Source organism: Pseudopodoces humilis, chromosome 7, assembly GCF_049639895.1.
Source record: "Pseudopodoces humilis isolate 2021_Gansu_Grassland_sample_001 chromosome 7, ASM4963989v1, whole genome shotgun sequence".
Lineage (NCBI taxonomy): Eukaryota > Metazoa > Chordata > Aves > Passeriformes > Paridae > Pseudopodoces > Pseudopodoces humilis.
The window spans coordinates 2275982-2303624 of record NC_142206.1 but is presented as its reverse complement, the minus strand read 5'-3'; the positions used below and the strand labels follow the sequence as shown (position 1 = coordinate 2303624).

Below are 27643 nucleotides of genomic sequence, written 5' to 3'. Positions count from 1 at the left end.
ACTCTGAAAATGAATTTATTATTTCATTCCATTGCAATGAGAAATGGCAGCTGCTGTAATGAGCAGCTCATAGAAGACACAACAAGAAAACTTCAACCACAAGGTCTGTGCTCAGGTTAGCCCACAGAAACAGATCTGACCTTTCTGGGCTTTTAAATGACACAGTAAATAAGGGGAAAATAAAGAGAATTGTTTAGGAGAGACATGAAGCTCCTGGAGTGGGTCCAGCTTGAGGGCAATGAGGATGATTTGGGGACTGGAGAATCTCTGTTCAAGGAAAGGCTGAGGGAGCTGGGTCTGTTCAGCCTGGAGAAGAGAGCAGAGGGGATCTCATCCATGTGTAAAAATGTCTAAAGGCAAGAGGATGGAGCCAGGCACTTCTCAGTGGTGCCAAGCAATGGGACAAGGATGGGCAGAAACTGATGGACAGGAGGTTCCACATGAAGCTGAGGAAGAACTTCTCCACTGTGCAGTGATCACCCACTGGAACAGATTGCCCAGAGAGGCTGTGGAGTCTCCCTGGCTGAGATATCCCAGACCCATCTGGGCACAATCCTGGGCCACGTGCAGGGAGGCTGGAGCAGGTGTTCACTGTGGGCCTTTCCAGCCTGCCCCACCTGGGATTCTGTGAAATCCAGCATTTTTTGTGCTCTGTCACCAGGGACACACCAGTGTCCTGCTGCCAGGAATGCAGGTGGAGCTCCCAGTGCTGCAGGAAGTGCCAGGGCTGCTCTCTCCCGTGGGTCAGAGCCCAGTTCCCCGTCCAGGACCTGTGGTGTTCTCACACCAGGCTCCTGACCTCGAGTAGCACCAGTCCTGTGCAACATTTCTCTTTCCTATGGATACTGCCAACCTTATCTGGAATTCTGAGTCCAGTTCTGGGCTCCTCAGGACAAAAGAGACACGGGACTACCAGAGAGGGTTCGGTGGAAGGTCACAAAGATGATAAGGGGTCTGGAGCATCTCTCTTAAGGGCAGAGACTGCAGGAGCTGGGCTGTTTAGTCTGTAGAAAAGACAGAGAAGTGATCTCATTAATGCATAAAAACATCTCAAAGACAGGTGCCAAGAGGATGGTGCCAGACTCCTGTTGGTGGTGCCCAGCGGCAGGACGAGGAGCACTGGCCATGAACTAAATCACCACAAGTTCCACCTCGATATGAGGAAGAGCTTTTGTACACTGAAGGTGGCAGCGCACTGTCACAGACATTCCAAACCCAGCCGAACGCGTTCCTGCTCCGCCTGCTCCGGGTGACCTCGGCAGGGCCATTAGCCTGGCTGCTCTCCAGAGCTGCCTTCCCTCGCTGGGGATCACTCCGGGCTGGCTGGCAGCAGCCGGGGCGGTGCCGGGCGCTCCGTGCCCGCTGTGCCCGGGCCCGCCCAGGGCGGGGCGGCGCCGCCCCCGGGGGCTCCGAGAGCCGCGGCCGCGCCGGGAGCGGCAGATGCGCCCAGCGAGCGCTCGCCATGGCCACGGTGCGGGAGAAGGCGGCGGCTCTGAGCCTCAGTGCGGTGTCCAGCCCCCCCGCCAGGCCACCGGGTACGGCTGGGGAACGGGAGAGGGAGGAGGGGGCTGCCCGCAGCCCGGGATGGCTCTGCCCGCCGCCCGGGATGGCTCTGCCCGCCGCCCGGGATGGCTCTGCCCGCCGCCCGGGATGGCTCTGCCCGCAGCCCGGGATGGCTCTGCCCGCAGCCCGGGATGGCTCTGCCCGCCGCCCGGGATGGCTCTGCCCGCAGCCCGGGATGGCTCTGCCCGCAGCCCGGGATGGCTCTGCCCGCAGCCCGGGATGGCTCTGCCCGCTGTGGGATGCGGGTTCCCGGCGGCCGCAGCTGCGCTCGGCGCCTTTCCCGGCTCCGGGAGCTTCAAAAATTGGCCGCGCTCCGGGAGCCGCTTCCGCCCGGGAGCCCCGTCCCGGATCCGCCAGCGGCAGCTTCGGGACCCGCGGGTCTGCCGGGATCTGCCGGGATCTGCCCGGTTCTGTCCTGCCCAGCCCGGCCCGGTGCCCCTGCCCAGCTGCCCCAGCGAGGCTCGGGCAGCTCCGTGTCCCCAGCGCGGGTCAAGAGCAGGTGTCTCGGTAGCGCAGCCTAAGCGGTAAAAAGGCGCTCGCTGGGAACTGGTTTTGCCTTTTCCTTTTTCCTCCCCTACCTTGAGCGCCTTAACTCTGTGGAAATTTGTTGTCTTAATGCCACGCTTAATCCCGCTTCCTTTAGAAGAGATCCGAAGGCTCCGTGTGTGTAAGGAAGCGGTGATAAAGCCGTGAGTAGCATTAAACACATTGTACATGTTGGTATTTATTCTAGCGATAGAAACCAGCCTTGTTGCATGTTTGGTGGTGTCGGGTTTGGGGGTTCTTTTCTCCCAGAGACCATAGCTGACTATTGGAATGTAGGGCTGGAAACAAATTCTGTGTTGGTTGTGTTTGTTCTGCCTTCCTGAAGGTGTCATCAGGTTAAAGTATCAGCAGTTGTGTACCTTGTCTGTCTTGTACTTCTAAAGCTTTGGAAACTGGAGGTTCTGGGAGATTTCTACTTTGGCTGGTTCAATGCTGTATATTAAAAAGCTGCACTTTTCTTCTTGTTTTGTTTTGTTTTTTTCCCTGGAGTGAATATTTTCAGAAGGATAACTCTTGCTGTCTTTCTGAAGTGCTGGCGTGTTCAAATGGTATTGTGTTCCTTGCTTTCTCTCCCTCTTCCCAGTCTTTACTGCCCCTGTACCTTTCCTTTTCCCCTTGCTTATTTGCCAGTTTATGGGTTTTCTTGCAGCTGGGGATCAGCTGAAAACTGGTTCCCCAAATTGGAATACAACTCTCTGACTAAAGCCACTTCAGACTAAACAGAGCAGAGAAAAACACCTCCTGCATCTCTGGAAAATGCTCATGGTAATATGTTCCAGAAGGAGGTGCATGTTGTTGTTTTTTTCAAACACTGCATCACACTGTTAATTCATTTGGTTTGAGGTCTGTCACAATCCCAGCTGGCTTTCTGTAGGATTGCTGCCAGCTCCTCCTTCCGTATTTTGTCCTTCAGCTTTTGATTTCTCTCTTCTTCCCGTGCTTTCGCTCTTGGTAAATTATTCATCTGACTAAAAAACATGTTCTAATTCTAGCCTCTCCACTGGCTGCAGCTCTCCCCAGTTAGGTGCCACCTGTAAATTTGGTGTTGTTTTTAAGTCCTTGTGGAGGCTGAGTGCAGCCTCAGGTCAAACTGTTGGCTGCTGGCATTTTGTTCTAATCGGACTGGTAAATGAGTAATAGTTCAGTGGTTTCACTGGGGAAGGGAAGTGGCTTTGGGTGCACAGAGCTGAGGTCTCTGCTGGAGCCGAGGTGGTGAAGGGTTGTCTGGTGGGATTAATGTGGACTGAGCATCTCAAGAGAATCCGTGGACTCTTGGTGGTGTCAGGTAGCTCGTGTGTATGCACATTCCTGTAGCAAACAGGGTTCTGATGTGTCTCTTCACCCCTGTTTCCCTCTTCCCTGCCCAGCTGTGTTGCTCTGTCAGTGCTGGTGGAGGAACCGGGGTGTTACGAGTGTGTACGGCTGGTTTGTGGCTGTGGGAGCGGGGTGCTTGGCAGTGGTTCTGCAAGGGTAACCAAAAGGTGACCAATGGACACACAAAGGACAGTGCCAGGGTGAGAGGCTGAAAAAACAGGAACTCCTGGTTGCAAAGCTTTAGGCTGGTGCAGCGAGAGGAGCCACCAAAGAGAGTGAGAAAGAGCAGACAGACTTGCTGAGGAAGTAACGAAGTGGTAATGCCTGAGCAAGCCAAGCCAAAGTGGAAGTCTCAAAGATTTTTAAATCCTTACGAGGTTCACGAAAGCTAGAAGCCAGAAAGGGGGCTGTTCTCTGTGCCTGCAGCATGAATTCAGTCTTTGTCTGCGTTCTCAGGCTTTAGCTTGGCGCAGAAGCCGTTCGGAGCGACGTTCGTCTGGAGCAGCATTATCAGCGCTCTTCAAACTCAAGTGGAAGTGAAAAAGCGCCGCCAGAACCTCAAGTGTTACCATGACTGTTTCATCGGTTCGGATGCAGTGGATGTTGTCTTTGCCCACCTTCTGCAGAACAAGTATTTTGGGGATGTGGATATTTCCCGGGCTAAGGTGGTGCGCGTGTGCCAAGCGCTGATGGATTGCAAAGTGTTCGAGGCTGTCTCAACCAGGGTCTTTGGGAAAGACAAACGCTCCGTGTTTGAAGACAGCAGCAGCAGCCTCTACAGATTCACAAATGCCTCGAACCAGCCAGAGCTTGAGAAAGATTACCAGCAGTGTACCCCACAGAGGTTAGTACACGGAGGTGAAGAGAGGAAATATTCTAGGGGAGAGAAAAGAAAGCTTGTACATTTACAGGGTAAAAATAGACACTTCATAGATGTTTGTGGGTGGAAGACAGGTAGGAAAGAGCAATTTGAAGAGTAAATCACTCAGCCTACATGGTTACTTGTTTTCTCTGTTATCACATTGCCTTGGGGAAGGGAGGGGAGAGAGTAGAAATTAAGTGCATTTACATACTGATCTAAATCGATACAACCAACTGGAATTCAGATGCATCAAACAGGGCAATCTTTAGTCACTGCTTGTCTAGCTCTGGCATAAACCAGTAATCCATGTAACTTCTAAGGGAAAATTGTTTTCTCCTTTCATCATCTTTGCTTCACTACGCTTCCAATCTAGCTCTTTTACAGCTGTTTCTTTATGCATGTCTGACTTGTTCCCAGGCAGGGTAGCAGGCTGTTCTGCTGTTCTGCTATTGCACTCCATCCTAGAGCCAGAGGGAAGTGCAGTGGTGAGGTTTTGTTTCCCTGTCCCTTTAGGAATGGGCAGAGAAGACCCTGGTACAAACTAAACCCACACAAAGCAGAACGTGTAGATGCCACTTTGCCAAATAACTTCCCTTAAACGGTTTTAGTGAAGTGTTCATCTCCTCACTTACTCTGACATATTCTCACAAGAAACTACGTGCATGTATTTAATGCAGTAGATTTAGCAATGTGCACTTTTGAAAATTGTAAATGGTGTTGACCCAAAATGGAAATGCCTTATTTGATTGGCACGTTCAGGTGAGTAGCAAATGTGAACTTGAGTGCATCAACCCTGATGAAAAAAGTAGAGGAACAGAGATTAAAAATATTTCCTTTGTGCTGCTTCTCCCCTCTCTCCCATTAGCTCTTGTCCTAAAGCAAACTGTCCCAAGTCTTTACTTAAAAAGAGAATTCATGAGAAATTAGAACCACTTTAATTATATGTGGTATTTAAAAATATTTTCATCACAAGAGCTGTTAAAATAAGACTTAGAATATATTGAACAAACAGTCAATAAACAGGATTATTCCTGCTTTATTAGTGTAGAATGAAGGTGTTTTTCTTCTGGGCAGGGCACAGATCCATCTGGTTATATTTCTTCATTTAGTGAAAGGAACTGAGCTATCGATACATGCAGCTTGTCACATCCATGCCAAAGATAGTGGACATCAAAAAGATTTTGCAGTGCTCTAAAACAAGGAAGCTGTGGGAATTTAAATCATACAGCTATGCTTGGAGGAGCAGTAATTTTGTGGCTGGAGTGGTTCTGTTACATGCAAATAATTTTTGGAGGTGCCATACATTTTCCTGGGTGACTTGGACAGAGGAAGTGTCAGGCAGGAGAGACGAGGGGGAAAATTATGTAAATATCTATATGAGAGAACGTTTTTGATCTTGGGACAGTTACCCATATCTTTATGTTCCATTATATGTTTGGTTATCCATATATACATTTATAGATATGTATAAAACCTGTTTTTAATCTCAGATATGAGAAGAGCACGTTGTTCCACTCTACTCCATTCAAGCCAGAAAACTTGGAGGATCTTTGGGAAAACCTAAGTCTAAAACCTGCAAGCAGCCCTCAAGTAAACATCTCTGATAGCTTGTCCCGTCGAGGTAAGCCAAATAATGTCATTTGTCTGTGGCAGGAGGAAGGTACATCTGTAGGACTGGAAGGACTTGGGCCCCACAGGTTGGAGAGGGAAGCAAACTGACACAGTATTTTGAACACCAGGTCATGAAAAAGCAAATTATATTTGTTGCAGGCTTGCCTTTTGCCTTTTTATTTCATCAGAGAAGATGTATTATCTCTTGATGGAAATAAATCAGCGTTGACTTTTGTGGAGAAGAATACCCAATGTACAGAGCTTGATTTGAGTTAGAAATATTCATAATATTCAGTTACCTGCATTACTTGTGTGCTTGCTTTAGTCAGGGCAAACAGTGTGCTGTGAGCCAGAAGGGAATTGTGTATCTGCACTTCCAGCACTCCTTCAGTATTGTGTGAAACTATTCTTGACAATTCATGGCTTGTCTTTCAGACCATATTATGATCTCATGTTTCCTTTAGTTAAAAGTGCTAAGGCATTCTAGAAACTGTGGTTTCATCATACGGAAATATTCAAGGAAACTGTGATAAGGAGAGTGTCACTGTTGTACTTTTTTTTTTCCCCATCCCTTATCTAGAACAAAGATTGTTTGTAAATTAGAGCACAAAGAGTGTAAGGCACTTCAGACTTATCCGAAAAGCAGTTCTCCCACACTTGTAGTTAACTAAACAAGTGGGTAGTTCTTGCCTTTTGTGGCGATAAAAGCCACTTCAAGCTGATAAGAGCCTCCTGCTTTGCTAATGCAAGTCTGTTTTGGTGAAACCCATCTGTTAGGTTAGGCCTGATGGGAGGAAGGGGAGTTATCTTCCTTGTGATCGTGCCCATGCTGAGTCTCCTGTGCTTTTTGTACCCACCCTTCCCAGTTATTAATGAAGTGTGGCAAGAACAAACAATTGCTCGCCTGCTGCAGCTGGTGGACCTCCCTCTCCTGGAGTCTCTGCTTGAGCAGCAGGAGATCAGACCTCAGCTCCCAGAGCCCAGGAAGGCAGCTGGATATGTCATCACAAGTAACTACCTGGACAGAGAGATCCTCAAGGCTTTCAGTGACTCGCAGTAAGTAATCACTGCAGCTCTGAAGGACTTTCTGCTTTCAGGGGAATGTGGAGCACAGTTGGTCTTTGGGTAGAAATGTAGCAGTCTCAATCTGGCAGAAAGGAGGTGAGCAGGCACTTTTTTCCCTGTTGGACTTGACTGGAATAACTGGTAAATAACAATTGTTTAGTGAGAATGTCTGCTGAACACTGGGATGGTTTTTGAATGCAGTGACAGTAGTTGATGGTATTCAGAGGGGAAAATCTTTGCTGCATTGAGGGAAGAATAGAGGTTTTATAATCATCATGAATTTTTCCTAGAGACATCACTTGTGAGGAAATAGTTTTGTTCCCCCTACTGTATTAAAAGAATGCTGAGCTTGAAACTGTGGGTAGAGTTAAAAACATGCTCTGAAAGACTTGTACTGGTCTGAACCAGATCAAGGTTCATGTTTCTGTTTATCCAGCGATAATTGTGTCCTTATCTAACAGCAGAGGACATGATTGACTTTGGGTTTTACTGCTTGTGACTGTTTACTTGTGGGTTACTAATTTTTAATCTTGATTAAATACATAACAAAGAGGCTCATGACTGTGATCTACCCGAGTGTGTCAGGTGGAGTGTCTTGTGTGTGAGTTTCTAATGGGTTTAAGTGCCTCCACATGCAGTTTTCCCTGTGATGAAGGAACCAGTTTACCTGCTCTCTGTGGAAAGCCTTGCAGCCAGCTCTGAAAATTAAATCCACAATTAAATTAGATCCACAATTAAAGCTGCAAACTCAAACCCCTCTCTCTTCCAGGACAGATGAATGGCTCTCAGCAGCAATTGACTGTTTGGAATATCTTCCCGATCATATGGTGGTGGATATCAGCAGGAACCTGCCTGATCAGCCAGACAAAGCAGATACCTGGAAACTGCTGCTGTTTGAAAACATTGGTAGATACTACAGCCAAAAAAAGGAGCCACTCTTAAGCCACGCATCTGAAATTCATTTAGGAATTGCAGAACTATTAGGTGAGTAAAACAGAGCTGTGTTCCAATGCTTATGTGAGACATGTACTAAGAAACTGAGTATTTACCTCAGGAGCCAAGATGAAAAACTGACTTCTGTAAGTGGGGTTTTTTTGTTGGTTTTTGTTTCTTTGTTTGTTTGGGGGTTTTATGTATGTTTGGGTTTTTTTTTAAATTTCTAATTTCAGTCAGAAGGGCTGTTGTTTGACATTTTGGTTCTTTATGCAGTTCTGTAATCTTTGTTCAGGTCTGTGTAGAATGGCTGTGGAACCACAGTGCTATAATTTGGTACTAGCTGGTATCCATGGAAGTCAGATATCCATGGGAAATGAAATGTAAATATAGCCTAATAGTAAATATTTAGGCTGTAAGAGCTAAACTGAAAGCTGTGTGGGTGCTTGGTACCCCATTGACAACTTTTACTTTTTTACATAGAAATGTTTCTTAAATTTTGTTTGGATAGCATTTTAGAAAGCTTTTGATGTTTTAGTTCTCAACATTTTATCCTGGATCTCCTTATTTTTCATAAGTTCTCTGCCTTGATTACTCTTCTTGCTTCATGTTAACTGAAATACTTTGCATTTATATCCCATTCTTCCTCTCTGCATAATAAAGGATATTAATACAACTTACTTCATTTAAACAATTCACGAATCTAAAATGGCTGGATAGTAAAGCAAATTAAAACTTAGCAAAGGTCTACAAAGTAATTTGCAATTAATTCATCAAATTAGCCCATATTCCTCAGTTTTTGTGATATTTTTATTACCACAAGCAGAAGTCATTCATTATTTTTTTAATAGAACCATCTTCCTTTTTCAGTATTTCACATCCCCTTTAAGATGTTTGAACTGTAATTGAACTTAATTACAAGGGAGCTTTAATGCCAGGCTGAAGGCCTGTGTGTGGGATGTTGTCAGAGTGTCTGCAAGCAGCTCTCCTCAGCCTGGGAGAAGTTTTTGTGAGAATGAATTGCTGTGTTTGGCTGGTTCTGTTTAGAGAGATGGGTGGATGGGTGTCTCTTCAGTGATTAACCTAGGTGTTTCATGGTGACATTAATTTAAATGAATATGGCAATAAATACCTTTCTCTCTCCCCAGTGAATGGGAAGATGGAGCAATCTCTAGAAGCTGTTCAGCTCTATTTGAAGCTCCTAGACAGCCAAGTCAGGGAGGAGTTCAGGAGACTGCTGTACTTCATGGCTGTTGCAGCACATCATTCTGAGCTCAAGCTACAGAAGGAGGTAAATCTGCATTCTTAACAGCTGTTTTACACTTTCTGAAATCCAGAGGTCCCAGGCACTGGTCAGAAAATGCCTTTGTAGTTTAAACTTGTGACTGCAGGAAAAGCAGCGTCTCAGAACTTCTTAATGGGGGAGACTAACTCTCCTCTTCTTGTCACTATTTCTCTTTATTCTTTAGAGTGACAACAGGATGGTTGTGAAAAGAACGTTCTCTAAAGCTATTATCAACAACAAAAACTTATCCAGAGGGAAAACTGACCTCCTGATCTTGTTCCTTGTGGACAACCAGAGAGATGTGTTAAAGGTAAGAGCTTTTAGAAAAGGGCCAGGTTTTGTTTATCTGGTATGCTCATGGAGAGCTGCCTTCTCTAAGCTGCTGTTGCACTCTTTCTGTTCCAGATCCCAGGGGCACTGCACAAAATGGTCAGCAATAAACTGCTGGCTCTGCAGAAGGGCCAGGATCCCAGCAAGATAACAGGTAACGCTTCCCTCTGAGCTGTGTAATCTTGTCATGCCCCAAAATGTGGTGCAAAAAAAGTTTGCTGTAACAGGGACTGATTTGATCTAAAGGAGGGTGGCTCTGTAGAATCTCCAGGGCGGGTGGAGTGTGGTGATAATCCTCTGAATGTCTCATGTTTCCTTTCAGGTTATACCTTTTGCCAAAAACTTGATGAAAGAGAGTATCGATCCAACACAGAGAAAACCACAAAAGATGAGCTGTTATCTCTATTGAAAGCTATTGATGAAGATTCAAAGCTCTCTGACAAAGAGAGAAAAAGGCTGCTAGGTCAGTTTCATAGTAGTAATCCGAGTATTTTTATGCAGTATTTTGGAGACAGAGTTACTAATATGTGTGTGTGAGACTTTAAATATTGATTACATTGTATACCCCAGCAGTGAAAACACTAATATATTTGTAAATCTTTTATATTCATGTATCTGCCTAATAAAATTATTTTGTGGAAATGGATGGAATTTATGCAATTATTACCAACAGTACCTGACTTTAATGTGTATTTATAGTTTAGCTTTTCTCATTCTGAAGTTCTATTGGACCTTTTAAACAAAATAATACTTTTCCTCCCCAAAAGCCAAGTCTGTTGACTCCCTCTATTCTATATCAAAATCACAGAGATGGAAGACACCATGAATGAAATCTCTCTGCCACCTTTTGCCCCAGCACTGAATTTTATGCTTTTATTTTTTATTTTTTTTTTTTCCTAATTTGCCTTGGATTTTGTGACTATCACATAGCATTGATCTTTGACTTGCTGTGTGCTGGAGAGAGCTGAAAAACATGTTCTGCTTGATATTGCACAGCTTTTCTTCAGGCTTGCCAGCTAACTAACCTATGTGTGTGACAAATTACTGTGCTGTTTTAAGCTCAAATGGCACCATATTGAGGAATTGGCTCTCCTGGGGTGGTGAAGTCAGTCTGGCTTTGATTGCCACAGGCTGTACTGATTGTGGCTGCTTATCTTCATCCCTGCAGTGTTTTGCTCTGTCTCTAACTCACTGATGGCATCAGCTGTAATTAGAAAAGTGCTGGAGCAAATGAAGGGCCTTTGGCTTTTCTTGTGGCATTTCTTATCCATGTGTGGTCTACAGTGGAAATACCAAGACTTGCAACACAGACAATCATATATATAGATATATATATGTATGTAACATGATCAGACATCTAATTTTGACTCTTGTGGAGTTACCTTTGCACTGATACCACCAAAACTTTATTACAGCTGCTGTTGGGGAAAAAAAACCAAAAAAAACCACATTTTGTTCCATTTAAAGTACTGAGCTCTGTTCTTTTATGTAGGAACAGAAGCTAATTTAATTATGACAACCAAGTGTGTTACAGTCACAGGTGGTGAGCTTTTCTTAAAAAACACAGTCCTAGGTCAGACTCTCATGATTTCTGGTGTCTGCTGCCAGGGGCCAGAGTGTTTGTCTGAAATGGAGCTGAAGGACTTGGTGTGCAGCAGGACAATGTTTTACTGTGTCCTGATGGGGGATGGAAGACAAAAATGTAAAAAGCTTCTTCCAGTTAATTAGAAAGGACTTCTAAAAATAATTGGTTCCTGAAAACTAGCAGGGAACTATAAGCCTTTATAGTAGTCATAGTTCTTAGTTTTAACTGAAAGCTTTTTATTATAAATGCACTTCCTCATAAACATTAGCTTAGCTCATACTTTAAAATGTGGGGATGGAAATCCTATGGTAGTGGTGGTGTTGGATTGGTTTGCTCTTCAGCAGAAGTATTTTCCCTTTCTACCTCCAGCCTGCTGTACCACCACGGTTAATGGGATGAGGTTCCTCTCCTGGAAATGAGCTGCTGCCTGTGGCTCTCGCCTGCTGCAGTGAGAGTCCCGGGTCAGATCCCCTGCCCTGTGCCACACTGGGCTGGCTCCGGTGCCGAGTTTGTGTCCGGGCCACGGCGGAGCAGCCTGGGGCAGCCGAGGGTGGCACAAGGCAGGGTCAGCCCGCTCCTTCCTCTCGTCAGGGCGATCCAGCTCCTCTCAGAGCACCTCACGCTCCCCCTTGGAGCAGCTGGCGGTCACACCGTGACCTGTACAAGGTGCCTAAGGACGGCAAGGACAATCCGGGACTGCGCTCCCCGGTTCCTGGAGGGGTTAATCTGAATCAGCGTTGTGTGGTGGTGGGGCAGACCCCGCTCTGTCCATCGAGGTCCGGGCGCGGGCTGCGAGGGGCTCCGGTTGGAGTCGGGCCCTGCTCCTCGCTCGGCTGCAGCGGGCCGGGTGCGCTGCCCCAGAGCCGAGTGCACTGCCCCAGAGCCGTCCGTGCCCCCAGAGCCGGGGTGCGCTGTCTCAGAGCCATCCGTGCCCCCAGAGCCGAGTGCGCTGCCCCAGAGCCGTCCGTGCCCCCAGAGCCGGGGTGCGCTGTCTCAGAGCCGCCCGTGCCCCCCGAGCCGGGCCTGCGGTGCCTCCCCCGCGGTGCCGCGGGCCGGGCGGGGGCGGCAGGGCCCGAGCCCCGCCCCGGAGCCGCCGCGGCCCGCCCTGCGCTGGGGCTGCGGCCCCGGCCCAGCCCCGCCCCGCGGCCGCAGGAGGGGCCGGGCCCGTCCGAGCCGCCGGCCGCGGCGGCTGCTCCGAGGGCGGTAAGGCGGGGCGGCCCGGCCGGGGGCGGCCCGGGGCGGAGGGCGGCGGCGGGGCCGGGGGCGGCGGGCGGGGCCCGGGCCCAGCAGCGCCGAGCGGGCGGCTCCGGGCCCGGGCGGGCAGCGCTGCGCCGGGGCCGCCGGGCGGGCTCAGCACCGCATCCTCCAGTTCGGCCCAGCGACCCACAGCCCCCCGTTTCTCCCCTTAGCCCACTGATGAAGCCCGGAGCTCCCGGGCCTTGCGAAGGGAAAGCATGGCGGGAGCGGCGGCGCTGCTGCCGGGCCGGCGGGGATGGGGACGGTGCCCTGTGTGCTCCCGGTAGCGATGGACCTGGGAGGGCCTCACGCAGGACAGGAGCGGAGGGGAAACAGCGGAATTTCACAGCGGAATTCCCCTTTTAATTTGGAAGAGGGACGGGGGACAGGCTGCGGCTTGCCTGCTAGCGGCTTACAAGGGAAAGCAGGTTGTGCTGTGGCAGGTGGGCAGAGGGAAGAGCTGGGCGCTGGAGGAAAGGCAGCCCGGTGTGCTGGGGCCGCAGGTCAGGAGAGCTGTCGGCTGCTGTCTCATACAGTGGGATCCAGGAGCAGCTGTTCCAACCTTTTGTGTGCTCCAGGTGAGCACAGCGAAGTTTGTTCAGTGCTCCTCACGTGATTCGAGGACTTATAATGAAAGGAAGATGTGGAAAAATGTTGTGTTTAAATTTTAATTTTCTTGCATTTCTGTTTTTCATTAAAAATAAACGCAAGGAAAGTGCCAAGAAGTAGACTTTGCTCTATTAAGAGTCAGAATTGCTTTTGTGAAAGGAGGGATGATGATCATCCTTCTGGAAGAGGTATTGTCAAGCTTATTTACCCGGTGGAAAGAGGATATGTTCTAGATGTGTTCTACCAATAATAGCAGTAATCCATCAGAAAAGAGCAGACTATTGCAAACTAAACAACTAAACCAACAAGTGTGCCTGTTTACCTCATCTGCTGAACAGTCATTTGGTAAAATGGCCCGGGAGTTCTAATACCTGCCCCTCCATAGCTGAAATAGGATTTTTCTAAAACAAATGGTAATGAAAATGAAACTTGGGCTGGGTTTGAGGCTGTAGCTCTTGAGCTGCCATTTTATGGAAGGCAACACTTTAGGGTGTAGACTGTGTGGTAGGAATGATGGCCTGCTGGGCAAAGCTGGGGGTAGGAATCATCAGACTGATGATCTTGTCCCTGTCATTTATCTTCTGTGAGTCCTCAAGCAGCTGAACTCAAACCTCTGTTTCCCCTCTGTAAGTAAGGTTTATTACAGTTCTCTGCTTTTCTCAGGGTAGTGAGGATAAAGTGCATTGAGAGATTGCAAGGTACTAGGAAGTGTTGTGTGCATTAAAGACTTAAGTGGGGCTTGGTTGAATCATCTTTGTGGCTCAGATTTGACTTCAGGAGGATGCTTTGTGGAAGAGAGACCATCTAGTCTGGAATGAATGTGGAAGCCTGTATGATAATGCTTTTATCCTAGTCAAATTCAACAACAGGTTTCTCTCTCTTTAACCATCCTATTTTATATTTTATATTTTACATTGCAACGGTTGCTATGCTCTTCTCTGTGAACAGCCCCTTTATTAACAGAGCTCCTCATCCTTCATCTAGAGCTGGAGTGAGTCTAACAGTACCTGTGCTGATGCCTGTGTGCTGAGGGTGCTCTCCTGTGTCATTTATCCCAAACTTTTCATGCTGTTTTCACTTCTAAAATAGAAATGACACAGTGCTGTGGGCAAGTGTTGCATGCTGTTGTCTCTCATGCATCGAGCAAGATGATGATCCTGAGTCATTGCTGTAGAGAACTCTTCCTTACATGCCCTGAGCTTTCCAGCTGTCCTGAGGAATCACACTGTGCAATCAATTTCAGCACTGGTGGAGCAGGGTTAGTTATTATAGCTGTTGTACAAAAATAAATCCCAGTGATGCATTTTATATTTCTACGCTGTTGCTGGCTTCTGCTGCATCCTCTTCAGTGCAGTTATTGATGATGTATTTTCTCTCAGTAGCTGTGAGGTGCCCCTGGAGAGTGTCTCTCTTGCTGAGAACTTGGTTTATTTCAGAATGTGAATGTGGGGATGGTGGGATACTAGGGGAAAGAGGAAGTTTTTGTTTTTCCAGGAGCTTCTTTTTATTTTGAAGGTGCACTCTTCTGGACTCCCACTTCACAGAACATCTTAAGTTATTCTAATTTAGAGACATCATATGCTTTCAGAGAGATTTCTGTAAAATTAAAGCCTGAGCAGCAGCTTCCTGCATGATAGTTTTCAATGGTGGATGCAGAAATTACATTCTTTATAGGGAAATCTGAGAATGAAATAAGTGAAGATAAGGAACAGTGAGACTTGCTTTTCTACTGGTAATTGTTTCAGTGTAACTTTGGGTACACTGCAGGTATCTGCAATGTGATATAAATATCCTGTAATATGTAATGTCTAATAAAGCAGGATTTTAATTATTCTAATTGTTCTTTACTGTCTTAAAAAAAAAAACCCAAACAACTGTGATATTTTATGCATAAATCAGGACTCTTGAATAATGAAAACATGGGAATATAATTTTATATTAATTTCTCTCTAGTTCTTTTGCTGCTTCTTATTGCTTTTGGATGGCTCAGAGGGAAGTTTTTAAGTTGTAAGCAGTTGGGGCAGGCCATAATTCAGGAATATGTTATGTTCAGGAAGATTTATTGCTGTGTAGTAAGGAAATGTTGTCTCATAATCTTTTGTAAAACACGTTTGTAATATTGTTCTGAAGGTGTTTTTCATCTTTCTCCTGAAAGCAGTGCTAGGAAGGAAAACAGTATCTTTTTCTCTCATCTCTATCATTGTGGCAAGGGAACAGTTTGAGATCTTTGAGAACTGACTAGGACTGCAGATTAAATAAATGTTAGCTGTTGAAAGCATCCCATTTTGTGGAAGATGGGAAGTGAGTCACTGAGTCCAGGTCCCCTGCCATTATGGGGATGACATCATACAACTCTTCATAAGAATTATTCTAAATTATTCTTTAATTCTTAATTTATTTTTTTTCTTAATCAAGAGGATTCCTGGTGATGTTTACCCACTCAACCATGTCAGAAAATGCTTATTCATTCCCTTTTTCATATTTTTTCTTTTTGTAAAGAACCTCCTGAAAATGTCTCAGAATCCTGACAAGCTAAATTCAAGTGAAGAAAAGTTGAGTGGTTTGGAGGATGATCAGGACGAGAACTTGGACAACTCGGATCAGTCTGTCCGAAAAAGAATACGACAGAGTGCTCCAGGGTCACACAGAGATGATACACCAAAGTGTAAGCAAAACTGCTTTATGAAATACAGTAAAAAGATGGTAAATTCTGTAATTGTTGTTGGAGGCAATCCTAGTGTTTTATAGCATTCTGTGCAAGTTTGTCTTGCAGTTAATTGCAGTACAACTCTTGATGATATGCCTTGAAACTGTAATACTTCTCTCCCCGTTTTCTTTTTATTTCCCTAATTGTACACACAGTGTGTACATTTTCTTAATTGTACACAATGACCACATTGCTCTGAGCCACATATATCCTAAATATCCTGGTGTGTTTGTGCTCTTGGAATGGATAAACAGAACCCCAGTGTGTTCCAGCTAAACTGTCTCTGCTGTTTGCCTTATCAGCTGAACCTTCTGCATTGCTGCAGCCCTTGTTCCTACTGCAGGGCAGAAAAATATGTTATTAACAAATATAAATTGACAAATCTTGTCAGCCCCCTCACAAGATAGATGGAAAGTTGTATATTTAATCCTAATACTACTTCCATGTAAGCAGGACTGCTTATTTTTCCTAAGGCATATTTTTCTTTGGCATTCTGCTTTTAACATGAAGGTCTGGATGCAATATGGGAGCCAATATTTCTGGCAAATCTGTAGATGAAACCAAGGGGAAGTTTTCTGGCTCCAGGGATTCAATTCAAAGAAGCCTAAGTGCTCAGGGTTCTAAATTTCCGTAGGGAGTGGCTCAGCAGTAACATTTTGTTGCATTCTTTCTATTTTTTAATTGTGTTCGTTATGACTTGAGGTTTAGGGCTGTGTTTAGTGTGGTGTTACTCAGAGGAGATGTTCTGAGGGAGTTTCTGTTCCTATGCCTTGCTGGTTGCCTGGTGGGAAATGGGATGTTTGTATGGAGAGAGGCTTTGAACACGTGGAACTAAAAAAGCATGGCACAGTCTAGCACTGCACTGTACCACAAAGAAGTGGTTTGGTCTCAAGGCCTTTCCTCATGTAAGGGAGCAGGTATGAGAATGAAGTGATGTGATTTAGGAGCAATCTTTGGCCAGTGAAAGAGTCTGAGCTCTTAGTGCTCCCACTGCTGGAGTGAAGTCATTTGGCACTCGGACAAGAGCACTGTGAACTTTGCTGTCTGCTGGTTCTTCTCAGAATATCAATCCTCGCTGTGTTCCCAGAGTCGCTCTGCAAGGTTAAGCTCCAAGCAGAAGGAAGTAAGGATTTAGGAGGGCTGCATGAAAAGAGCAAGATATTAATGAGAAACAAGCACATTGGAACCCAACTGTATGAACTCAGAAGGGCTCTGCATGGCAGACAAGTGGTGGACACTTACTTTTTGAAAGACCTTTTCTATGTCATTACTTGAATCCAATCAACATGGATTATCAAATGAGATGGTCATAATAGTTTGCCCAGAACATTTCTCAGGGAGCCCAGCCTATGAAGAACCCTGCTTGGTTTCTTTCACTTTGGGATTAGTATGTTGCTTCTGTGCCTGAACTGTAGGTGAAGTGAATGAGCTACAGAATGTAATGGATCCATCAGGGCACCAACCTTTTCACTAGCCCAGGGCCCAGTTTGAGGCTGCTGGCTCATCCTAGTCAGTCCCAAATGCATGCCAGGGGAAGAGCTCTTTAAACATTGGTGCTGCCACTGCTGCCGTCCTCTGTTTTTTCTGTGATGGCCTCTGGGGGGGAAAAAAGAGTTTGGAGGGGTGCCATTTGCACTGGAGTAGTGAGAATAATTAGCTACTGGTGTGCTGCTGCTTAACAGTGATGGTGATTGTTTGTTGACTGCTTTAATGATGAAATCACTTCCTTGAAAAATGTAAAACTGAAATGGCAATATCTACACAATACTTGTGGAAGCAGTATGGTGAAAATGCTGCTGTTTGTAATTATTTCTTCCTACAGTGTGGAGAAAGATGCCAAGATGTTACTAAATCATCCTAAAGAAGTTTTGGGTTGGGGGGGCTTTGTTTGGAGATGGTTTTTAAAAGAGCTTGATAGAAGCAATTGACATACTGAACCCAGAATATCAGCTGGGATCCACACCTTGGTTTTTTGAAATACTCCAAACCTGTGTTGTCTACCAGATGGGAAAGGAAAGGAAGGAAGGAACAATCTTCAGCTAATACTGTCACTTGACCCTGTGTACTGTCAATAAGGTGGAAAGGGTCCAAAAAGACTCTTTCTGCAGGCTTTTGCTGAGAGCTGTCTGACAGTGTAATTGATGTTGCAGCCAGTCCCTCTCGGCCTGTGTCAATAGAAGAGCTCATGGAGACAGCAAAGGCAGTCACCAACATGGCACTGGCACACGAAATTGTGGTGAATGGAGACTTCCAGATAAAACCAGCTGAATTGCCAGAACACAGGTAAGGTTGGTACCAAATAGGTACCTAAACAAAATTGGGTTTGTAGAGCTGCAGAGCAGGTAAAGGCTCTGGCTGGTTCTTGTCTGGCAGTGCCTGGGAGGAGCTAGGAAAGAATATAAGAAGAACTGTACAGTTCTGCTTCCCCAGATATGTGTGTGTGAAAGCCTCTTGGATTAATTGGACATGTGTGGTGCAAATCCCAGAGTGCTGTGGTTTCTGTTGTGTCCCCTTGTTCATCTGCAGCCTTCCCAGTGCCCCAGCCTGGCTGCAGATGTAGGTAGTGCTTATAGCAAATTTGAAACTTTCACTGCCTGTGGGAGTAAGATGAAACTGATTATTTTAGCTTTTCCTGTCTGTTTCTTCAGGGATATTTTGGGAAGAGATTCCTGTGTTTTATTAGGTTAGTCCTTGCTCCTTTCAAGTTTGAAGTCTTTCCTTCTCTGTGTGAGTCTACAGTAATTGTATGCCCAGCTGAGAAGGGAGAACAGAGGAAGTTTCATTTTCTGTTCCTCTCTCTCACACACAGTGAGGTGTGGCTGAGAGCCTCCTGGCTTGATTTGGGAAAGGGGGTGCATATTTCATGGAAGGGACTTGGTCCCCATTGGGGTCAGTGCTGAAGTGACACCTGGTGTGAACAGGAGCTGTATTTTGAATTAGGAATTCATTTATTTTTTTATACAAACTGATCTGGGCCCTTACCTCAGAGTAGGTGCAATATTTATGTATGAAACAGAAGATTTTGTGTCAGGGAATTACTTAATTTCTGTTGTGTTTACTAATGAATTTTATGTAGTGGAATTGATTCTACTTAGTGGGGCCTTTAAAAGGAACATGAATACTGGTCTTTTGAAGGCAAAATATATTTTTTGCCATTTTTGTTCTCTTCCAGTTATCTAGATGTAGCACATGATAAATACTTTGAAGGATTTTAATTTGCAGCCACCTTTGCTCATGTGTAACCCTGTATTAGGACATAAGCCATTCCAAATCCTGTGTCCAGCTTTTCTTGCTTTTCTGAGCAACTTTAAATGACAGATCTCTGTTAATCATCACATAGTTATTATTACATTATATTCACATTATTACGTGCTGTGCTTCAGGAGCTGCAGGTTATCTTTGTGAGGTGGTGCAGAGACCAGTACCATTGTTTTTAACATGTTTATTCACAGCTTAGAGAAGAAAGTCAGAGATATTGTGCATAAAGCTTTCTGGGATTGTCTGGAAGCTCAGCTGAAGGAAGACCCCCCTACATATGATCATGCAATTAAGCTATTGGGAGAAATTAAGGAGGTAAGATGATGTGATATGAAAGGAAATGACTGAATTTGAGTCACTGCAATGAATGGGCAGAAGTGGTTGGAGTTTGGCTTTTCATAAAAAAAATCCTCTTGTTCTTTTTCATTACTGTATCACTGTGAACATATACAAACTGTATAATCCTAGGGGAGAAATCTGAATGTAAAACCAAATGCAAAACCATGTAAGGTGAATAACAGGTAAGCAATACCAGCTCCATAATTCCAGGCTTCCTTCATCTTATGGCACTGGTATTAGTCATGGAATCAGTGAGATGCTCCAACACTGGGCTGATAAAACCAAGCATAACAGTTTGAAGTATGATCTGTGCCACAGAGGATTTACCCCTCAGTAACTTCAGTATCACTCAGCATGAGGTGAAACATTTGGAGTTGGTGAGTGGTTGGCTAAAAAAAAAATAAAAAGATAAATTAAATTATTTAATTGTTTAGATAAGAATCCCTGGTAGTGTTCAAGGCCAAGTTGGATGGGTCATTAAGCAAAATGGTTTAGTGGGAGGTGACCCTGCCCATGGTAGGGGTTTGGAACTGGGTGATCTTTAAGGTCTCTCCTGACCCAAACCATCCTATGATTCTATAATTCTGTAAGAGGTGGTTCAGTAGCTGTTTTGATCCTTATAGTCTTTGATGTGTAGAACTAATGCACTGTTAAAAACTTTAAATTTCAGAGTCTTCTGTCTTTCTTGTTGCCTGGTCATACTAGACTGAGAAGCCAGATTACAGAAGTTCTTGACCTGGATTTGATAAAACAGGAGGCAGAGAATGGGGCCCTTGACATTTCTAAGTTGGTCAAATTTGTTATTGGGATGATGGGGACTCTCTGTGCTCCAGCTCGAGATGAAGACATTAAGAAACTGAAAGATATTCATGAAATTGTTCCTCTTTTCAGGTACTGAAATGTGTTTAGCAGTCATGTTCAGAGTCCCTTAAATAATTTTAGAGGTGGGGGGTGGAGGGGGCACCTTGCAGCTCCTAGAAGAAAAAGAGTGATGGGGAAAAGGGTACAGCTGTGGTGTGAAAGGGAGAGATGCTCCAGGAGTCATTAACAAGGTCCATTTCTGACCTGGTGAGTTGGAGTATTTGTCTGGCTCCTGCATGTCACTGAAGGACATTTGCTTAAATGTCAAATGCAAATAAGCTTTAAAGTAGCAGATGAATAGTCAGTTTGTATCAGAATTGAATGTCAAAAGCAGAAGGTGAAAAAAGCACAAGGGGGAGCTCAGGGGAAAAGTATTATTGGTTTCCAACCAGTTTGTCCTTTCCTCCCAGTTTGAGCTCTCTTTACCCCACTCCCTGTGTAATTCCCTGTCAGTTCCAAAGGGAGTGTGTGTTCCACATCTGGGAGCATCCAGGCTTCTGCTTTGCCACCGTGTTCTCAGTGGCACAGCTCAATAGCTGGGAGAAGCTTCATTAACCTTGCTGTTTTCTAATTTGAAAAGCTTCCAGGAGTTCAAGATTGACTTGGCAGAAATATTGCCAGCAGGAATTAGGTTGCTTTGAAATTAAAATATTTTCCTTTGGTGTTTGTTTGTTTGCTTGTTTTTCCTTTTTTGCCTCTTGGGTCTGATTATTCACTTCCCACCGAAGCTGGCTTTCCAGGCTGCCAGCAGCCATGGCATGCAAGCTTGGAAACCCAGATGTCTTTTCATATACACTATTGCACATCCTGGGAGATAAAATCTATGGAGCTAGTGAAGTTAATTCCATGGAGGTTTTTCTACAGGAGAGCAAGATTTGTTTCCCACTTGGAAGAGACACATGCATGCATGTACATGCTTGCTCCAGCTTTCTCTGTCTCATGCTCTGAAGTTGTTAAGCTGTTACTGTTTCCCATGCATGTTTTTGCTCTTTCCTTAGACAATCTGTAATAAATCTTGTAAACAGCACCTCTGAAACATCTGCAGCCTTGAATAACTTTTTCTGTTTGTTTGTTTAGAGCAATTTTCTCTGTATTAGACCTAATGAAAATGGATATGGCAAACTTCGCTGTCAGTAGTATTAGGCCAAAATTAATGCAGCAGTCTGCTGAATATGAAAGAAAGAAGTTTCAGGAGTTTCTTGAGAAACAGCCAAGTATGACTTTGTTCCTTTCTTTCTTCCCCTCTGACCTCCCAGTAAACTGCGTGTCTTTGCTTGTAGATCATGAAAAGAGCTCAGATATTTTTATAAGTTCTAGAATTCATATGGTAAATGACAGCTTGTGCCCCAAAACTATGGTTAGAAAAAAAAATCTGCCAGAACAATAGTTCTGCCCTTGGTACATTCAGTTTAATTTCAATACAGCATAGGGCATGATTACCCAGCATCATCTCACCTCTGATTTCCTGTAGCTGTGTGGTTTTGTTTTAGACGTTCTGCTTGATGCAATAAATGAAATGCATGTCATACCTGATATCATGGGCATTAGTCATAGTAACTAATGGGATTGTTTGGAAATTATTGGTGGAAAAACCTAACTTTGGAAAGGAATTTTCTTAACAAGATTTTTTCCTCTGCTCTTCCAGATTCTTTAGACCTTGTCACAAAGTGGTTGCAAGAAGCAGCAGATGATCTTGCAAAGCTGGGACATGAAATGTTGCCTCCCCACTGTAGCGATGGTGCCACTGGTGGAGCTTCTACCTTGTGCTTCACTGCTGTACAAAATCAGGCCTATCTGAAGCTCCTGAAGTGGGATCACGTGAACAGGCCTTTTCCAGAAGTAGGTATTAAACAGAAAAACTGGTCTGTGCTTGTTCCACTCCTCTATTCCCAGGACACAGCAGAAGCTCTTTTGATTTGCAGCCTTGCAACATGTACAGTACTAAACCATTGATCTCTGATTGGGAGATCTGGCAGCTCTAATAGGTGCTTATCTTTCAGTGCTGGAACCTGCTTAGCTGGAAAAGAGGAGTCAATGCTTTTCATTGTGCTCCTGGTGCTGGCCTGCTGTTCCCTGTGCCTTTGCTGCTGCATCCCGGTGTCCCTTCCCAGCCCTGCAAACTGACTCCATGCTGTGCTGGCTCCCTCCCTCCTTGCAGACGGTGCTCATGGACCAGACACGCTTCCTGGAGATCCAGCTGGAGCTGGAGCAGCTGCTGCTGGTGGGGACAGTGCTGCTGGTCACCTTCAGTGCAGCAGGCCCAGCACTCGTCGATGTGCCTGGATTCGCTGAGAAAATCAAAACCATCGTCAAGGTGCTGCTGACAGGAATGCATCTTCCGTGAGTATGGCACAGTGCTGCTCTCAAGGACAGCTGGAGCTCTGTTGTCACCCTGGGAAATGATCAGGTTATGCCTCTTTCTGGCTGGGGACTGCAGGAAATGCAGAGGAGGTGATGAGGGCTTTCTATGAGCCCAGGCTGACAGTTCTTCTTCAGCTTACACAGAGCTGTCTTTTCTTGCTCTGCTCTTCCATGATTTGTACAAGCTGCTTTTTCCAGAGAGTGCTTTTCATGGTGCCAGGCTGGCACAGGAGAGTGCCAGCAGCTGCCCCTGCTCAGTTTGGGCCAGCCTCTCCAAAAACCTGAGTGTGGCACAGTGAGCTGCCTGCAGATTTAGTGATTACACCTACGGGTTTTGCTTTAGTCAGAGCTGTCCTCAGGCAGAAAGTCAGCTCTTACGTGTATGGATTGCTCAGGCTTGAAGTACTGAATGTTCTCCTACTTCCTTGCTTTAGATCCCAGCTTTATTTTTCATGTATATATAATTGTATTACTCTTTATAGTTGGCTTTATCTGTGTTTTGCTTTTTCCACTACATTTGATAAATTAATTCTAATTGAATGGTTTCTTTTTTCAAAGTGGGAAAACAGTGAGTAACTAATACAGCTATGCTGTATCTCCTGTTTTCTAGCTCCTTTAACCTGAAGGAATCCCTGGCCACTGTGGGTGAGAAGGTGTGTGCTGAAGTGAGCAGCTGCCTTTGCCAGCATGGCTTTACCCCGTTCTCAGCTGAGAGGGAGGCTGTGCTGAAGGGACAGATCCAGGCAGTGGCCAGCCCGGATAACTCCATCTGCAAGCTCATCGGTGAGTCTGGAGAGTGCTCTGCTCTCCCTGGCTGTGGAACTGGGGCTGGGGGGTGTGCAGGGCTCCTCTTTCCATTGTTTCCACGTTGTTTCCACGTTTCCATGTTGTTTCCATGTTGTCTGTCCAGCTTCAGGCTTGTTGCATTTTACATGAGGTTACGCTGTTTCTAATTCACCCTTCTCTTTTGAAAACAAACCGAACCCTTTTTTTTTTTCCCCGCCAGATTCTCGAATTCAAAAGTTTCTGGAGAATTATCTTGCATCCAGTCACCAGAAATCATTGCCTGCCATTCCTGGAGGATTAGGCCCTATCCAGAGGGAGCTGGAGGAGATTGCTGCCAAGTACATTCGTCTTGTCAACTACAACAAAATGGTCTTCAGCCCTTACTACGATGCAGTCCTTGGCAAAATACTGACTAAGGAAGAATCCCAAATTGTAGGGAAGTCAGAAGAATCATAAAACCAGTCCTTGTGCTACCAATACAGTATTGTCAGCTACTAAATAAAACTTGTACCAATATTTGTTTAGGAAAACAGCTTTCCGTGTAAATACTGGTTCCTTTTAACCCACAAGTGGTGACTGGTGAGGGAAATACAGGAGATGCAAAACGGGTCCTGAGGTAAAAGATGAGAGATGCATTTCTAATATAATTATGCAACCTGGGGGGTGGGAATATCATGGGAGTTTTCTGGCTGCAATTTTTAGATTTTTGAGCTGATGATAGATAGAGGAAGTTTAAGAACCAAACTTTGTATTTAAGTGGCTCGTTTTTAGGGCATTTAACTCTTCATTTACAGTGAATTTAGTTGAATTTATCCACAGCTGATTAGCAATGGTTCTTCCCAGAAAGGGTGATTTGGTTTTTTAAAAAATCTTACTTTAAAGAATTAATAAAGCTAAAATTCAAAAGAAGAACTTTACCAGACAAAACGCCAAGCCAAGCAGCACTTTACTGTAACATTATGGTGAGTATGGTAGGCTTACTGGCTTTTTCTGTATTTTACTGCATTTTTAATAGCATTTTTTTGCTGTTTACCTGCAGATGTTACAAAACATAATATATTTTTGTAGCATATTTTCTGGTTATTGGGTAACTGTCCTCTGCTATGTACAGTACTACCAGAGGTGGCAATCTTATAGATTGCAGTTGTATTTATATCTTGTAAAGATTTCAGAAAGGGCAGAGCTAAAATGTTTTGATAAAAGTGGCATTTCTTACCTTTTTGTTGCTAGTAATTTACTCCTTTTTAGGTGAAACACTAGTTTTAAAGTAAATTGTCATTTGCAGAAAGTGGATTTAAAGTGTGTGAAACTTTAGGTGGAAAATTTGGGGTTTTTAAAAAAACTACAACAGGAGATGGTTGCATATTCAATCATGTCTTCAAAAATATCTGGGAAGTGCAGAGCACTGTGGGCACTATAAGTGATTTTAATGTACTGTGAGAGGTGAATGGTTTGATGTTAGTTTGAATATACAGGGAATATTTTAGTAGATTTTTTTCACTTTGTAGAGGTGTTCTTGCAACTTAGAATATTTGTAGGTCTTGAATTTAATGAGCTACTTGTTGTATAGAGGAGAAGAGCCCAGTGATCTTTTACATTGCATTCTCAGGCTCAGCTGGGAGGTAAGTGAAATTTTCCTCTGGTTGAGTACAACAGTGTATTACAGTAATCAATATTTGATGGCTTTATGAAAGCAAAGTTTGTAGTTACACACAGTAAGTGGCCCAAGAATGAGGTTGTCCAAACCAGAATGTGGTGTCTTTAAAAAAAAAAACAAGCAAAAAGGTATGTGAAATAAATTAAATAAAGGGGCCCTTGTATTGCCAACAGGCAGGTTAATTTAGGAATCAGCCAAAGTAACAGAACTTGTAGAAGCACTTGATTATGATCCACTGTTGATGCTTCCCTTTCCAGTTTCCTTTAAATGTCAGTGGGGATAAAGATGCACCAACTTTGTGTTTGGAGGGGGATGGAAGAAATAAGACCTTTTTTTCTATATTAGCCTATGCAACTCTAAACCAAATCTTTTCTCAATCATTACAAACCCCTTCCCCAAGGGGAAAACTCAGCAAAACCCTGTGAAAGTTCATCAGCTCAGACAAGTGATTTTTCTCTTGGCCAAATGTACTCAGCCAGCAAAATGAATGTCTGTCTTTGAATGCTTCTTTGAGAACTCAAGAATGAGGTTGGTTAGCCTGAGAAAAGGGTTCTGAATAGGTTCTATTTCATTGTTTGGATCAGCAAAGGATTCTAAAATCTAAAAGAGATCTTCAGGGCTTGTTGGGCTTTGCTATTAGAACAGGTTCTGTCTCACCACACAGCCTAAAGCTCTGCAGCTGCACAAACTCCCTCAGCCTGTGCTGAACGAGCTACCAGAGCCATCACTGCTGGAGCCAAGGAGATAGATCACCAAGGCAAAGCTGGGTTCAGTTTTCTTAACTGAGAGCTGCACAAGTTAGAAATGGCTGCTGTTACTTTATCTCTCAGCAGTGCCAGGAGCTGCCTTTGGAGGCAATGGTGCTGCCTGCACAGCGGTAGGTGAGGTACAGCACGATCTCGAGGGTGGGGGGAGGAACATCGTGGTGAGACCTAGAAAAGCCCTTGATGGGTGTGTGACTGATGGCAGAGTGCAGGGCACTGCTTTAGCAGTGGCTGAAGCTCCAGCTGAGGAGATGCTGCTCCCAGGGCTGGGAGTCAGGGCCCATGAGGCCATGGCAGCAGGGATGGTGCTTGTATTGCTTGCAGGGTCCACACAGGGAATCCCACCTGTCCTCTCAGGGGGGCTTTGAGCCTAAGCCTTCATGTAGCAGAAATATCCTAGAATGAAGGAACAGAGTGCAGTACTCACCTGTGGCTCCCCTCTCACCTCCAGGGCCCACACAGAAGGAACAAACGTTCCTGGCACAAGTGCTGGGGGCCTTTCAACAGGAAAGATCTAAAGGAAATGCAATAAATACCCACAAAGCATGGTAATGGTTCTCCCAGGTTGTTCTTTTTAACCAGTGTTTGACAAAACACTCTACATCCTCTCTAAAAGAAACAGGGAGATGCAATTGAGTGGCAAAGCAAGGAGGATGCTCCAGGATGGCGAAGGCCAGCCCCATCTCTGTGTGCAGGTGCTGCTTCACCCCCTGCCCTGGCAGAGAGGAGCCCTGCCTGAGGCAGCTGGGCTGGGCTGGGAATGGCTTTCATTTGCCCCAGGCTCTGACTGTCCTGTAGTCCAAGGGATCTTATCAGAGTGCAATTCCAAACAGCCAGTTCCAAGTTAAAAGCTGAAGTACGCATAGAAACTGCTTGGAAAGCTCATATAGTGTTTTTTTTTAGCTTGTTTGAAGATAACAAGTGCAATGATGTAGCTGATTATTAACATTTAGCTTTGTACATTTCGTGGAAGACCAGTGCAGGTATCCAGGACCAGGCTGTGTGAGCCAGTGCTCCTGGACTACCCACACTGAACTGAGTTAGTCTCATGATGCTGTCTTCAAACAGTCCTGGAATTACAAGCCAAAGTGTGCTGTATCCTCTAGAAAATGGAAACCAAGCTCATTCCAATATGTATGCTCTGATCAATTTCCTGTGACGGTATAATTAGCATTGCTTTTGAAGTGGCTGAGTAATATTTAAGAAGTACCTTGTTGTGTTTGAATAAAATCAGAATGAGGCATGATGTTATGGATATCCTTTTATTTTAAAGGAATGGTGTTTTGTTATTGTTTTTTTTTTTTCAATTTTCAACTACAAAACAGATTCCTTACATTCTGCCATAAATAAAAACGAACAATAAGGCAGGACACTACATGAACAAACTGAGAACAACTGTTTTCCAGAAAAATTTGAATTAAAAATGCTTCACAAGTATAAGCCATCCAGTTTTTAAAATAAAACTGTTGAAAACCCACAAGAGTTCAAGTGGTAGATGTGTACACCCTTGAAGAACAAAATACAGTTTTGACATTTTGCACTTTTGGTTTTGAAAACCGAGTTTTGTTCAGAGCACATTCTAAGGTTGTTCGGGCTGTTTTCGGATCAAGAACCATATGGGAGAAGAGGCACCACAGTAACAAAACCATTTTCAAGGATTTTTTTTGTTTGCAGCTGTCCCTTTTAAATGCTTGACTTTTAAGAGACTGATTCAATGCAAGTCTTTGTCTGTCACAGCAGAACTCCAAACTTGTTTCACCGGATTCTCTTTTGCTGTCGTGCTCTGTAAATGTCATGTACAGGGGGAACTACAGATCCTTTCTCCTCATCGTCATCAGAGTCCTCATGTGATCTCTTCACAGCCTTGTTGATAATGGTGTTGTTTTCCACAGGTCCATTGCCTTCCACAGCTATTTCAGGCAGGCCGCCCGTGATTATCCGTACAGCTTCGTCAACAGCTTCGGGAAGAGA

At 44.7% G+C, this 27643-nt stretch overlaps 3 protein-coding genes across 6 annotated transcripts in view; 2 read left to right on the top strand and 1 right to left on the bottom strand.

The window, feature by feature from the left end:
- Window positions 1–1415: 1415 nt before the first annotated feature.
- On the top strand, window positions 1416–10151 carry DEPDC7 (DEP domain containing 7). Of its 2 annotated transcripts, none has more exons than XM_005530256.3 (9): window positions 1416–1535; window positions 3880–4267; window positions 5776–5906; window positions 6763–6952; window positions 7731–7945; window positions 9043–9185; window positions 9364–9489; window positions 9585–9663; window positions 9832–10151. In XM_005530256.3, the coding sequence occupies exons 1-9, from the start codon at window positions 1463–1465 to the stop codon at window positions 10044–10046; spliced, it is 1560 nt and encodes a 519-aa protein (XP_005530313.2). In that variant the 5' UTR covers window positions 1416–1462; the 3' UTR covers window positions 10047–10151. The 2 variants fall into 2 exon arrangements, with proteins under 2 accessions (XP_005530313.2, XP_014114482.2); XM_014259007.2 differs by lacking the exon at window positions 1416–1535 and adding an exon at window positions 3252–3394.
- Window positions 10152–12216: 2065 nt separating this feature from the next.
- Window positions 12217–23783, top strand: TCP11L1 (t-complex 11 like 1). 3 transcript variants are annotated; one of them, XM_005530255.3, is made up of 10 exons: window positions 12217–12297; window positions 15439–15604; window positions 17797–17929; window positions 19099–19219; window positions 19914–20134; window positions 21182–21318; window positions 21750–21943; window positions 22263–22444; window positions 23076–23248; window positions 23472–23783. In XM_005530255.3, exons 2-10 carry the CDS (start codon window positions 15451–15453, stop codon window positions 23705–23707), a joined length of 1551 nt encoding a protein of 516 aa, XP_005530312.2. In that variant the 5' UTR covers window positions 12217–12297; window positions 15439–15450; the 3' UTR covers window positions 23708–23783. The 3 variants fall into 3 exon arrangements, with proteins under 3 accessions (XP_005530312.2, XP_014114480.2, XP_014114481.2); XM_014259005.2 differs by lacking the exon at window positions 12217–12297 and adding an exon at window positions 12788–12908; XM_014259006.2 differs by lacking the exon at window positions 12217–12297 and adding an exon at window positions 14078–14197.
- A 3137-nt stretch (window positions 23784–26920) lies between these two features.
- The window catches only part of CSTF3 (cleavage stimulation factor subunit 3), a 47489-nt gene continuing 46766 nt past the window's right edge, over window positions 26921–27643 (bottom strand). Inside the window, exon 21 of the mRNA XM_005530254.3 lies at window positions 26921–27630. Within this exon, the coding sequence (XP_005530311.1) occupies window positions 27428–27630 (203 nt within the window). The 3' untranslated portion in view covers window positions 26921–27427. The remainder of the gene's footprint in view (window positions 27631–27643) is intronic.

Excerpts from the sequence above, each read along its gene's own strand:
- TCP11L1 (XM_005530255.3), top strand. The coding sequence starts at position 15,451 with ATGTCTCAGAATCCTGACAAGCTAAATTCAAGTGAAGAAAAGTTGAGT. Across the intron at positions 17,930-19,098 it reads GCTGAATTGCCAGAACACAG|CTTAGAGAAGAAAGTCAGAG; the intron begins GTAAGGTTGGTA and ends GTTTATTCACAG. Across the intron at positions 20,135-21,181 it reads GAAATTGTTCCTCTTTTCAG|AGCAATTTTCTCTGTATTAG; the intron begins GTACTGAAATGT and ends TTGTTTGTTTAG.
- DEPDC7 (XM_005530256.3), top strand. The coding sequence starts at position 1,463 with ATGGCCACGGTGCGGGAGAAGGCGGCGGCTCTGAGCCTCAGTGCGGTG. Across the intron at positions 7,946-9,042 it reads AGGAATTGCAGAACTATTAG|TGAATGGGAAGATGGAGCAA; the intron begins GTGAGTAAAACA and ends CTCTCTCCCCAG. Across the intron at positions 9,186-9,363 it reads AGCTCAAGCTACAGAAGGAG|AGTGACAACAGGATGGTTGT; the intron begins GTAAATCTGCAT and ends TTTATTCTTTAG.